Below are 11,905 nucleotides of genomic sequence, written 5' to 3'. Positions count from 1 at the left end.
GAACGATGCCAATCCTCGAAGGTCTAGCGCTGTCTGGATGGGATTCCGAAATGGCAATTCTCTCCGAATCCATGGAGACTTATCTATTCGTAAAGAGAATAGAGATGCCCGTCTTGGCCGTCTTATCACATGGGACGGCATGCCCTGATATAAGTCGTAGACCTCGTGTTATGGATCTTCAGGCCCCCTTCCGGCTTCTTGCAAATGAAGGTCTTTATACGACTCTTCGAAGATGGCAGACATTATAGAAAGTGTACCTGGAACGGATTATCTGGTGGATGGTTTGTAGCCCTAAAAAGCAGAAGGATTGACCGCTGACTTATGATTGTTCAGTGAACCACAAAGTGGAGGTTCAACATGCAGGGACCGAAGGTTCCTCGGACATTATCCTCATACCTCAGCCCACAGAGTGCGATGGTGATCCTTTGGTACGCCAAACGAGAAGAAAACTTGTTTGGGACCCTCCTCTGACAAAAGATGTAGAGATGGCCAAGATGGAAGAAGTACTATCAATTATTCCTTGTCGCTCTATACGCTTGCGCGTTCTCATATGGTGAGAACACTCTAGGTGCAGCTTGGACGACAGTCAGCGAGGATACAGGTGTAAGCCTGACCAACATGAACGGTGGCAGTGCGCTCAACTATCTACTCCTTGTATGACTTTAGGCCCTCTTGCCCCCATTTTCTAATCTGATAGCATGATAGGGCTTCGTAAATATCTTCTGGATCCCAGCAGCAATGAAAATCGGCCGCCGACCAGTGTTTCTGCTCACAACCATCCTCTGTCTCTGCGCTGGTGTCTGGACTGGCAAATTCCACGGCACAGGACAATGGTTTGGAGCGCAGGTTTTGAATGGGCTGGGGACAAGTGCATACCAAGCTGTGATTCAGCTGAGTATTTTCGATCAATTCTTTGCTCATCAGAGAGGCCGAATGCTGAGTGTCTATTTGTTCGGACAGCAGCTTGGTTCGATGTACGTTTAAACTGAAGAAACGAAAAGAGGAAACTGCCCCCCTTTCAAAAGCTGATACTGACCAACTTTCTTTTAGCCTGGGTCTGATAACAGGAGGAACAATTGCAGACAACTTGAGCTGGAGGTGGAGTCAATATATCGTCGCCATTATTGATGGCGTGGTTTTGATCCTCTTGTTCCTTAGTTTCGAAGAGACTCTTTTCCCAAGGTTTCTATTTACCAGCTCAGGCAATCCAGTCCACAATGCTGCTGCTCAAAAGCCAGATTCGGAGAGCAAGGATTCGCATACGATCGCCAGCGTCTCGAACCATTATGGCTTCCCGAGACGTAAATTGGTGGAAAGACTCAGGTTATGGGTATATTACCCAGAAGACCGGACAACATACTGGCAGTATTTCCGGCGGCCATTTTTCCTATTGTCGTTCCCGAACGTCATAATAGTGAGTACTCTCCGTCCATCGAGAAACAGTGCTTTAACACAGTGGGCTCTAGGCTGCATTCATCTTCGCATTTGGCTGCACGGCTGGCATCGTGTCCTTCAACACCATCTCCGAAATACTCACCTCTCCGCCATATAATTGGTCCACCACCTCGACTGGACTTGTCTTTTTAGCTGCCTTGGTTGGCAATGTCGTAGGTTGGGCCACAGGGACTCTCTCTGACCAGATCGTGATTCATCTCGCTCGACGCAACGGGGGTATCAAGGAGCCTGAGATGAGATTGTGGACTCTCGGATTTTCCATGGTCTACGCAGTCCTTGGGTATTTCCTGTACGGTTGGGGGGCCCAGTCTGGGGCTCACTGGATGACGATTGCTTTCGGTGTAGGCTGCATGATCGCCCATCAAGTCAGCGCCTGCTCCATTGCAACTGCGTACGCAATGGAATGCTTCCCAGGCATGTCTGGCGAAATGGTCGTCATATTGGCGATGTGCAGCTCATTGATTAATTTTGCATTCTCGTACTCCGTGCAGCCGTTTATCAATGCCGCTGGGTATGGGTGGACTTTCACGTTCTTTGGTCTTTCAGTCTGGGCATCGATGCTTGCTGCAGTTCCAATGATTATGTACGGAAAACGGTGGCGAATCCGTTGTGCTCCAAAGTATTATCGGTTTGTCAACGAGAACCGAGCCGAATAAAAGAGGAAAGTCGGTCGTGAAGCATGAGAGGGATGGGGAATATGAAGTAGAGTAATAGCTCAATCCGAGATCTGCTTCTAGAAATTCAGTACATCGGTTTCCCTCCGTCGAGCAACAGTTAGTTCATATCATTGTGTATCACAGAAGGATCAGTCTCTCCACGTCGTAAGTCTGCCGCCCCTGAATGGCCGCTTCAATACCTCGCAGGGGCTAATTTCTGTAGCTATAGTGCAACGAAGTAGATCGATCGAGTTCAAATCCGGGGTTTCTGTTCAGGAATAGAAGCAACCGAAGATAAATCAAAGTTGCAAAGCTTCATTGCCGGGCCATCCATGTTGAGTGAAGTTGGCCGTGATAACAGTTCCTTATGTTTGCGAGCAAAATCGGACTGGTGAATCCTCGGCTGCCGCTTAAGGAGTCCCGCCGGCCCCGTCCCGCCCCGCCCCGTCCCGCATGAGATCTGTTTGTGCACATATCAAATTACCTTATACAGCAGATCAAGCAACTTAGAAATAGAACTCGGCATACAAACTCTGGAGTAAATATCTATCCAAGTACAGGACTGTACCTATTATGATCAGCAAAGCCCTATCGTTATCGCCGTGATATTATCGGGGCTTCAGCCGCCTGTGGCTGAAACATGAGCAGTCTTCTTGATTACTAATAACTCCAGCCAACATTAACCAACATCAACCAACATCAGCCAACATCACTCGAGTGTCAAGGAAACTCTCCTGTAACTCGTATTTCTCTTTGTCTTTTCTTTGCTTTTCCTTCTAATCTTTTCTGTCTCTTTTTGCTTCTCCAAGATACCCATCTTTTTGCAATTCAATTATTCGATTCAGCAAATCGCAGTTGGAACACCAAGGGTCCAGGAATTCCTCCAAGTACCGGCTTCAGAGCTGGGAAGACTTTGCATTGACCGTGATAAATCTTGCAGCCAAAACAAACGTCAGGCAATCAGATGCGATGGGGTCACCGACACGTAGCGTTCAGTTCCACAGGGACGATCTGGAACCGGGGCTGTCCCCTGCCAAGACTGCAATCCGAGACCCCACCGGTGCTCTAGAGAAGCGTTTCTCCGCAGAACCTGAATCCGTACCCATAGCTCCCGCTTTATCGCGCCGCACAAGTCGACTTGCCACAACTCGAACTTTCCGAACAGTCGATGCTGTCCACCTACGGCCGAGTTGGCATGCAGGACAGGAACCAGGACTCGATCCCTCGAAACCAAATGGCGGAAGGGCGCAGACGCCTATACTGCATGAGGAATGCCAGATAACTGTTGTCGATTATAGTGAGGAGGATATAAGGGTACGAGACTTTGATAATGCGGGGCTCATAGATTTCTTAGAAGAACCTCAGGAAGATTGGATAAAATGCCGGTGGATTAATGTAAATGGATTGAGCTGGGACGTTGTTCAGGCACTTGGAAACCATAAAAATCTCCATAAGCTGGCGATTGAGGATTTGGTCAATACGAATAACCGGACGAAAGCGGATTGGTGAGTTTTGCGCATCTCTGGGAAAAGTTAGCACTAAGATACCTAAAGGTATACCGAACATATGTACATCGTTATGACGCTCCAAAAGCTCGTGCATCTACACGACGAGGAAGAGAGCTGCTCAGATTCAGATGAGGACACGAGAGATCCAAAGGCAGGGCGACGTGGAGGATCTTTGAGATTTCTACGCAGGGCGTTCCGGGGTTCTAAATCGGAAAGATCGGGTACAGTGGCCGGCAGTCATCCTACCACAAATGGATTCATCAAAGGCCATATGGAGGGTGTCGTCTCTGCACCCGCTCAAAAACTAAGAACAATACAAAGATATCATGGAGGTCCCAATCAAGAACGGATGGCTTATATGGAGAGGCATTCCCCATTGACGAAGAGGAAGTTGGCTGTCAGTGCCGAGCAGGTCTCAATATTCCTGACATCCGGTAAGAGAGACAATCTTACAAATATGACAGCTGCTGATCGCACTCATAGACAATACCGTTATTGCGTTCTTTCAAAATTCGGCAGATGATCTCGAAACTCCTATCCTGAGACGATTAAGTACCCCGGATACCATCCTCCGGCGATCCTGTGATGGTTCCATGCTCGTTCAGGCCCTCATCGATGGCATTGTAGACCTTGCTATACCTGTCGCAACTGCCTATCAGGATATCATTGGGGAATTAGAAATCAATGTCTTGACCGAACCGACAATTACGCACACGAGCAACCTCTACATCCTCACCAGCGAGATGACGAAAATACGCGGCTTCGTCAGCCCAGTCATCAATCTAATAAATGCTCTTCGAGACCACAAACATCCAACCGGTAATTCGCAGGGTAGCTACCGAGGGGATATGAAGAAGGATTCCAGCGTAACCATCAGTCCAATGGCTCAAACGTACCTCGGCGACGTCGAAGATCACATTATACTAATCACCGATTCCCTTGACAACATGCGACGGTCGTGTGACAACATGATCGACTTGATATTTAACACCATCTCCGCATATCAGAACGAATCCATGAAACAACTAACTGTCGTTACCATCATCTTCTTGCCATTATCTTTCATGACTGGATATTTCGGGATGAATATTACGGATTTCCCCAGCATTCATCACAAGGAGAGCTATTTCTGGATTGTAGCGGCGCCAGTGGGGTTTGCAGTAATTCTGTTTTTGATGAGGGATATGTTGAAGTGGTGGTTGACGAGGTTCATACAGAAAAGAGGCATCTCGAAGCATAGAAAGGGGAGGTTGCTGAGAGATAAGAACCTGTAATGAAACAGGTGCCACGCCGAAGGGAGTTACTAGCTGTTGAGTCTCCACAGCAAGTGTCGAGTACATAAATGCTGTTGACCAGCAGAGTTAAAAGATTCATCATGTGGCTTCACACGCGAGTGATTTTGTCGAACTTGACTACCTACGGCCCCACCGGGTCTTGTTACTGTTGCATTGCCCATGAGCGAAGAGCAAGGTCTCAGTTCGCAAAGGGGTAGCCCAGTTGAAATGCTATGCTATTTGTTGGGGGTTGAGAAAGCAGTGAATCGTAAGAAACCCTGATCAAGTTGATATCATAATACTCTCTTGCAACTACTAGAATACTTTGCTACTCTCTTCTCCTGCTTCTCTTTTTTCTTCAAACAGTTCTTTGGAACATGAGATCCACCGCGAGGACTGCCACTTCAACTGGATTTGCCCGCCGAGACGAAATGGTCTCACATCTTGGAGAAAGCCACCATCTGCAAGACATACTTGGGATGGTGCAGGCTATGAAAGTGCACTGGATTCATGTGCTGCTTATCAAAAACCCGAGTGTTTATTCTTCAGGAGATCTTCACGTGATGTGTCTGGACTCAGACCTTGTAGATGAAGCCTTTCAGGAAGAGAACACATTACTTATCCGAATCTTCTCTAATTAAATGGGGTTATCTCTATTCCTAGTCTTCAAAAACATAGGGGCTCGGGCTACTTTATCTATGTTAGCTACAGGTACAGAGTAGGTACAATCTAGGTAGACCCGTAAATCACGTGATCATTTTTGTGATCTTTCTTCCAGGAACAACTTTGGGTCTGGATCTAGAACAATCGATTATATCAATCATAGCCAGATCCTTAAAATGCGGGTCAGGATCTCCCCTTGGCCAGGGCAATCCGGGGTCTCCGTGACAGCATTGCCAAGATATCAATATTACCTACCTTGAGGTAACCGAATAATAGTCTTCCATCTTGCCGGAGACTACCGCCCTCGACCACTTACCTGGTTCGACGCCATAAAGCTTTTTTTCTGCCTTCTCTAGCTCTTGATCTCTCTCTCACGACTTTTCATGAGTACGTAGAGTTGCATGGCCAACGGTGCCTAGGAAGGAAGGATCACGTGCCCACGCCTTCTCACCGCGCCCATCCTTCCGCCACGCTAAGGAGCAATTCCTCATCGTCGACATACACACCCTCAATCCAGTCCGAGTCATTCCATCTTACCACCCAAGACAAGCCAAGCATTTCGATCCTTTGTTCCTACAGCGCAGGTAAAGTTGAGTCTACAATGGCTCTTTCAACCTGTTATCGCGAATCAGAAGGCCTACTGTACTCCGTATCGTCCTGCCGCCATCCCTGTTCACCCAAGTCCCCTGCCAAGAAGACATCCACCGTCGGCGGTAGGTATTCCCCACACGTCCCACGCCTTCTCGTCTCCCGCGGAGCTGTGCCTGATTAGGAAAGTCAATGGAAAGGCTCGCTATGCGATGGGAAAGATAGATGATAAACCTTCGTACAGGCAGGGGTTGCTATCAGGCACGGCGAGGGCGCGTTGTTGCATTCTAGCAATGAAGTACAATAGTAGTGACGACGGCGATGCCGCGATCAGTGGAGTCGAAGTGGGTATAAAGCTGCTTTTCCCTGCTCTCTCTTCCTTCTTTTCCTTACTGGTCTCTTCTCATCTAGGCTTCATTTTCACGAGAAGTCTCGTTTCAAGATTCCCCAGTTATACACTTTCAATTGCTCGTGTGGGATTTCATTCCAAATGCTGCTCCTCTCTCTCCTCCTGCTCGCCTCGGACTTGGTTTCCGCTCGGGGGGCGATTGGAAAGCGCAGCGTCGTATCCAGCCCCTCTCCTTTCCAAGCCGCAAGCTCGCTCACCCCATCCTCTCACGTCCTAAGTCTCACCAGCCAAAAATCAGCCAAAGGATATAACGCCCGCAGTGCCGCCCACCTCCTACACCACAGATCCTCGCCCGGGAACGTCCCCATTAGCACACACTCCACCGGGCTTCTCTCCCTCATAGAAGGCGAGGAATTTGCCACCAATATCACCTTCGGGACCCAAACATTTGAAGTCATCGTCGACACTGGCTCTTCTGACACCTGGCTCGCGGAAAGCGGGTTCCAGTGCGTGAATATAACTAACGCGGCGCCGCTTTCAGAGGCCGACTGCTACTTTGGGCCGACATTTGATGTGGATGAGACTTTTAGCCAGATCCCGGGAGAGAATTTTAACATCACCTATGGGGATGGGGAGTTCCTTACCGGAATTATGGGGTATGAGAATGTGACACTGGCGGGCATTGAGGTCCGTCAGGAAGTGGCGTTGGTGAACTATGCAGCGTGGGAGGGAGACAGCACAACCAGTGGCTTGGTGGGCTTGGCGTACCCTTCTTTGTGGGTTACCCTTCCTCTTCAATTTGCTCCATCTATGTTTTCTTGAACTCAGAGATCGAATACCATACAAAGAGGCAAATGTGGCTGACAAAAAAAACAAAAAACAGAACGAGTGCCTACAATGGCACCAATCCCTCCAATGACACCGTCCAGGAAGTCTACAGCCCAATCTTCAAAACCATGTATACCCAAAATCTTACTGCCCCTCTCTTTTCCCTCGCCATCCTTCGCGACGTCTCTGGACCCTCTGGCTACCTTGCTCTGGGAGGTACTCCGCCCGTAGACTTCGTGGAGGATTTCACCAGCACGCCCATTCTGATTACGACAATCACCGGCTATCCCAAGACCTATGGCTTCTACACCATTAAAGTTGATTCCATCGAACTGGGCAAGAGTTCCCTCGCAGGAGGAACATACATCGTCGATTCAGGCACTACTCTCAACTACGTGCCGACCCCTGTCGCCAATGCTATCAACCGTGCATTCTCCCCTCCTGCCGTTTATAACGAGGATGAGGGCGCGAATGTTGTGGATTGCAAAGCGAAAGCTCCAACCCTGGGAATCAAGATCGCGGGTACCGTATTTTATATCAATCCGCTTGATATGATTCTGCTTGCGGGGACGGATGCAAAGGGGAATGATATCTGTATATCGGGTGTTGTTGACGGAGGAAATGACCCTTCGGAGGATGTGTATATTCTAGGAGATGTCTTCCAGAAAAATGTGGTGTCCGTGTTTGATATTGGCGCGACAGAGATGAAGTTTGCGGCGAGAGAGTATTACCCCAGTAATGATCCCTATTGATGAAGTCTCGAAGAAGGAGAAGGGCAAGGAGAATAATAAGTAGAAAAAGTAACTTGCTTAGTAGACAATAAGAAATATACATAATTTCATCTCAGCAATTCGTACAAAACCCGATCTCAGACGAATCAATATCTAGTCTGAAGGCTTCGATATCTGTGGCGCACACCCGCTTCAACTATTCTCATTTTATCTTTCGACGGCATATGTAAAATTTATGATCAAGCAGTAGAAAATTCCGAGCTCACAAAAAGAGATGTATATTCCAAGATCTGGTGAATGTGAAAAGAACTCATCCTATTATTTTTTGGAGAAACCCCACGTGATGAGGCAGTGACGCTTGCCCCGCTTGTTTCTGGCCTCGTTTCCTGTTGGACTTAGAGCCAAATTCAACCTCAATCTCATTCAGATGCATCAAAATCCAAGACGACAAAGAAGAAGTTCCTCGCAATATACGACAGTCATAGATGTGGTCTGTTTTTACTAAGCGCTTGGCCAACAATCCACATCTATCTAGCATCACTACTCGAACATTTAAACGTCCAGGCATCTCTGAATCAGCCAAGATGTCCAGTCCAACGGCCTCAACGCGATTTCTCGTGATTTCTGATACGCATAACTTCCAATTCAAAGACGCCATCCGGGTGAGGGGGTCTTTCCTTTCACCGGTCCCCAAGTGTGACGTTCTTCTCCATTGTGGAGATCTTACAATGATGGGCGGCGTCCCAAAATACAAAGAGCTGCTCGAGATGTTGAAGGAAATCCCAGCGGAACTCAAACTCGTCATAGCTGGAAACCACGATCTTGATCTTGATGGAGCATGGTGGAGGAGCCACCCGGATAGAGCTAAATCACCCGCTCAGCACGAACAAGCAGTAGAACTTATGACAGGACCACTGGCAAAGGAGGCCGGAGTCACGTATCTCGAAGAAGGGATCCACTCCTTCACTCTCCAGAACGGCGCAAAACTCACAGTATATGCTTCTCCCTGGCAGCCTGAATTTTGCGACTGGGCTTTCAATTACGATCGCGATCAAGATCGCTATAATACTTTGGAACATGTTGCACCGGGAGTTACCTCGGTGGCGGAGAATCCTATCCCTGATTTCGGCACTGTCGATGTTATCATGACACATGGTCCGCCGAAAGATATTCACGACTGGACTGCTCACGGCGGTGCTGGATGCGACAATATCTTACGAGCCGTCAGCCGAGCTCGACCCCGTCTTCACTGCTTCGGACACATCCACGAGGGCTATGGAGCCAGCCTGGTCACATGGAACGCGGACAAGAAAAGTATTGGAGCTAATGCTATCCTCGATAAAACCGAACAGGAGAATTCTTACCCGGAGCCAAGCAAATTTCCGGTTACGTTTGGAAAGGAGACTCTCTTCATCAATGCCGCGATTATGGATGTCCGTTACAGACCAGTGAACGCGCCTTGGCTGGTAGACTTGGATCTTCCCAAGGTTATGGCATAGACCTTCAGATTGAGTGATCGCTATACTTGAGCATAAAGGACGTCATTCGAGGGATGAAATAAAAGATACCCATACAGTATTGAGAGTCTGGGTTGCCACTGGAGATGGTGACCCAGAATACAAAAGCCCCCTCTGTATCGTTTGTCACGTGATACTGGCTGGCAGGGGAGAGAAGTTTTGTTGCACATCGCATTGGCGCCTGTCCTGGGAGTGTTGAACATTTGTTTTGATGGCAGTGAGATTAGCATCATGTGGCACGAGAGGGAGGGAAGTTTTGTTGCACATCGTATCCGTGATGATGTCGGGAGCGTCAACGTTGGTTTTGATAGCGTGATGATTAGCATCACGTGATAAAGCTGCCCCGCCCCCTTTTACCCCTATCTCTCACCGGAGGCGCTTCTCACATCACAACTATACGATCCTTAAAGTTATGAATATCGCAGAAGTACAGAATAGCGATTAACAAGCACACCCGACTGTTACACAAGCGATGCAGTAAGCAAGCCAGCCTCCGTTACTAATCTGTCTGGGGGTTGATTGGACATCTCTGACGCCATTCGGGGTAGGTAGCTTACGTTTATTTCGGCTTCAAACCTCAGTTCGTTATTAAATTCATAGTCAAAGACTCATATAAAATTAATCAACGTCGCCTGGGATCAATAATTGCTTGACACTTGAATGATTCAGCAACTCCTCTTTTCGATCCCTCTCAATAATGGCGCAGGCTACAGACTCGAAGCCTGATGATAAAAGCATCTACAAATTCGCCAGTTCAGATGGGACATTTAAGCGTCAAGTCTCGTCTTTCAGGTCGTGGATCTCAGAGGAGCCTGGAGCGAGATTTCCTCCTGAGAAGGATCGTTATGTATATCTATTGTTCTCCTTTTTTTCCTCCTCAGTTGTTATTTTCAATGTATACTGTTTTATTTCGTCGAGGATGACTTTCACGGTTTGATTGTTTTACAGGTGGTGGCTAATAACGAGAGATGGGTAGGTCTTATATATCAATTTTGGATGCCCGTGGGCTTCGAGAGCGAACCTTGTGAGGACGCTGAAGGGCTTGGAGGAGGTGATCCAGATGGTTGTCCTGGATTGGGAGCTGTTTCCTGAGGGGTGGTAGGTGTCTACTTATTCGTTTTGGATGTTTGAGTTGGTATCCTTAGAACGCTTTGCTGCTCTTCAATGATATTCCCTCTGAAGATGATTTGCTGCTTTCTTATTGGTGTTTGGTGTCACTTGTTATTCAGTTTGTTGTTTATGCCAACACGGTTACTTGCGCACTCTCAGTACCCGGTTCTGAGCAGACAACATTTTTTATTTCTTTAGCCTTCTTCTAGTTTAAGGCCCTTATAACTTGGAAACATTATCTTTGGGGCTCTGAGTTAGAGATAATTGCTGATTACCCCAGGTCATTCACCGGTCGCGATGGAACAGACGCAGCCGACCCTCTATATGGTTTCAAACGCCTCTCAGACCTCTACTTCAAAGCCGATCCTTCATATTCAGGGCGCTATACCGTCCCCATCCTTTGGGACAAAACCCACCAGACAATAGTCTCCAACGAATCCTCCGAAATCATCCGCATGTTCTACAGCTCCTTCGATGCTTTCCTCCCACCCTCCCTCCAAGAAAAGAACAAACCATCTGGCGGTCTCTTACCCCCGAATTTGCTCCCCCAAATTGACGAGATGAACACCTGGGTCTACGACATGATAAACAACGGCGTCTACAAAGCCGGCTTTGCTACTACCCAGTCAGCCTACGAGGATGCCGTCCGCGCACTCTTCGCCTCCCTTGACCGCATCGAAGCCATCCTTGCCTCTTCCCCAGGTCCCTTTCTATTCGGGCCGCACATCACAGAGGCCGATATCCGACTCTATCCAACAATCGTGCGGTTTGATGTCGCGTACTACACCCTGTTTATGTGCAATCTGAAGATGATCCGGTACGAGTACCCGGCGATTCAGAAATGGCTGCTGCGGCTATTTTGGGACGAGAGCGAGGAGACGAGGGGTGCGTTTAGGGCATCGACGCATTTCGATGCGGTAAGTCTGCTAATCATCTGATGGAGGAGACGGGGCTTAGGGGGGAGAGGGGGGTAGGGGGAAAGATCGCGGCTAATGTATGAGTGCTAGATCAAGAAGGGATATGCTCATACCCCAAGACGGCAGATTGTTCCTTTGGGGCCAGAGAGGGATATACTGCCTCTGGAAGGCTGAGTAGGAGGTTTGAAAGGTTCTGCAGATGGATACCTCCTAAAGTTAGGGGATGGGATCACGGGCAAGGTAAGCTAATTTTGTCTGCGTGAACGGTAACTCAGGCAGGGTGTTTGCTCATCTCATGGGGAAATGATT

The 11,905-nt window shown here is 48.2% G+C and overlaps 6 protein-coding genes across 6 annotated transcripts; 5 read left to right on the top strand and 1 right to left on the bottom strand.

The window, feature by feature from the left end:
* Nucleotides 1-73: 73 nt before the first annotated feature.
* M430DRAFT_143353 (hypothetical protein) lies at nucleotides 74-2,255 on the top strand. The gene is made up of 6 exons (XM_024862816.1): nucleotides 74-281; nucleotides 334-428; nucleotides 484-654; nucleotides 706-974; nucleotides 1,051-1,414; nucleotides 1,467-2,255. The coding sequence occupies exons 1-6, from the start codon at nucleotides 233-235 to the stop codon at nucleotides 2,109-2,111; spliced, it is 1,593 nt and encodes a 530-aa protein (XP_024718897.1). The 5' UTR covers nucleotides 74-232; the 3' UTR covers nucleotides 2,112-2,255.
* A 579-nt stretch (nucleotides 2,256-2,834) lies between these two features.
* Nucleotides 2,835-5,011, top strand: M430DRAFT_143350 (hypothetical protein). Its single transcript, XM_024862815.1, has 3 exons — nucleotides 2,835-3,616; nucleotides 3,665-4,053; nucleotides 4,103-5,011. The coding sequence occupies exons 1-3, from the start codon at nucleotides 3,081-3,083 to the stop codon at nucleotides 4,891-4,893; spliced, it is 1,716 nt and encodes a 571-aa protein (XP_024718896.1). The 5' UTR covers nucleotides 2,835-3,080; the 3' UTR covers nucleotides 4,894-5,011.
* Nucleotides 5,012-6,634: 1,623 nt separating this feature from the next.
* M430DRAFT_29488 (hypothetical protein) lies at nucleotides 6,635-8,073 on the top strand (the record flags this gene model as incomplete). The annotated part of the gene is made up of 2 exons (XM_024865880.1): nucleotides 6,635-7,269; nucleotides 7,377-8,073. The coding sequence occupies 2 exons, from the start codon at nucleotides 6,635-6,637 to the stop codon at nucleotides 8,071-8,073; spliced, it is 1,332 nt and encodes a 443-aa protein (XP_024718895.1).
* Nucleotides 8,074-8,636: 563 nt separating this feature from the next.
* Nucleotides 8,637-9,551, top strand: M430DRAFT_52108 (hypothetical protein; the record flags this gene model as incomplete). Its single annotated transcript, XM_024868274.1, has 1 exon — nucleotides 8,637-9,551. The coding sequence occupies one exon, from the start codon at nucleotides 8,637-8,639 to the stop codon at nucleotides 9,549-9,551; it is 915 nt and encodes a 304-aa protein (XP_024718894.1).
* A 10-nt stretch (nucleotides 9,552-9,561) lies between these two features.
* Nucleotides 9,562-10,081, bottom strand: M430DRAFT_262311 (hypothetical protein). The gene has a single exon (XM_024865363.1). It carries the CDS (start codon nucleotides 9,893-9,895, stop codon nucleotides 9,572-9,574), a length of 324 nt encoding a protein of 107 aa, XP_024718893.1. The 5' UTR covers nucleotides 9,896-10,081; the 3' UTR covers nucleotides 9,562-9,571.
* Nucleotides 10,082-10,266: 185 nt separating this feature from the next.
* On the top strand, nucleotides 10,267-11,770 carry M430DRAFT_20818 (hypothetical protein; the record flags this gene model as incomplete). Its single annotated transcript, XM_024864374.1, has 4 exons — nucleotides 10,267-10,416; nucleotides 10,546-10,667; nucleotides 10,960-11,596; nucleotides 11,687-11,770. The coding sequence occupies 4 exons, from the start codon at nucleotides 10,267-10,269 to the stop codon at nucleotides 11,768-11,770; spliced, it is 993 nt and encodes a 330-aa protein (XP_024718892.1).
* Between the last annotated feature and the right edge of the window lie 135 nt (nucleotides 11,771-11,905).

This window comes from Amorphotheca resinae (genome assembly GCF_003019875.1).
Source record: "Amorphotheca resinae ATCC 22711 unplaced genomic scaffold M430scaffold_9, whole genome shotgun sequence".
In the NCBI taxonomy this organism is placed as follows: Eukaryota; Fungi; Ascomycota; class Leotiomycetes; order Helotiales; family Amorphothecaceae; genus Amorphotheca; species Amorphotheca resinae.
This window is presented reverse-complemented; position numbering and strand designations above follow the sequence as displayed.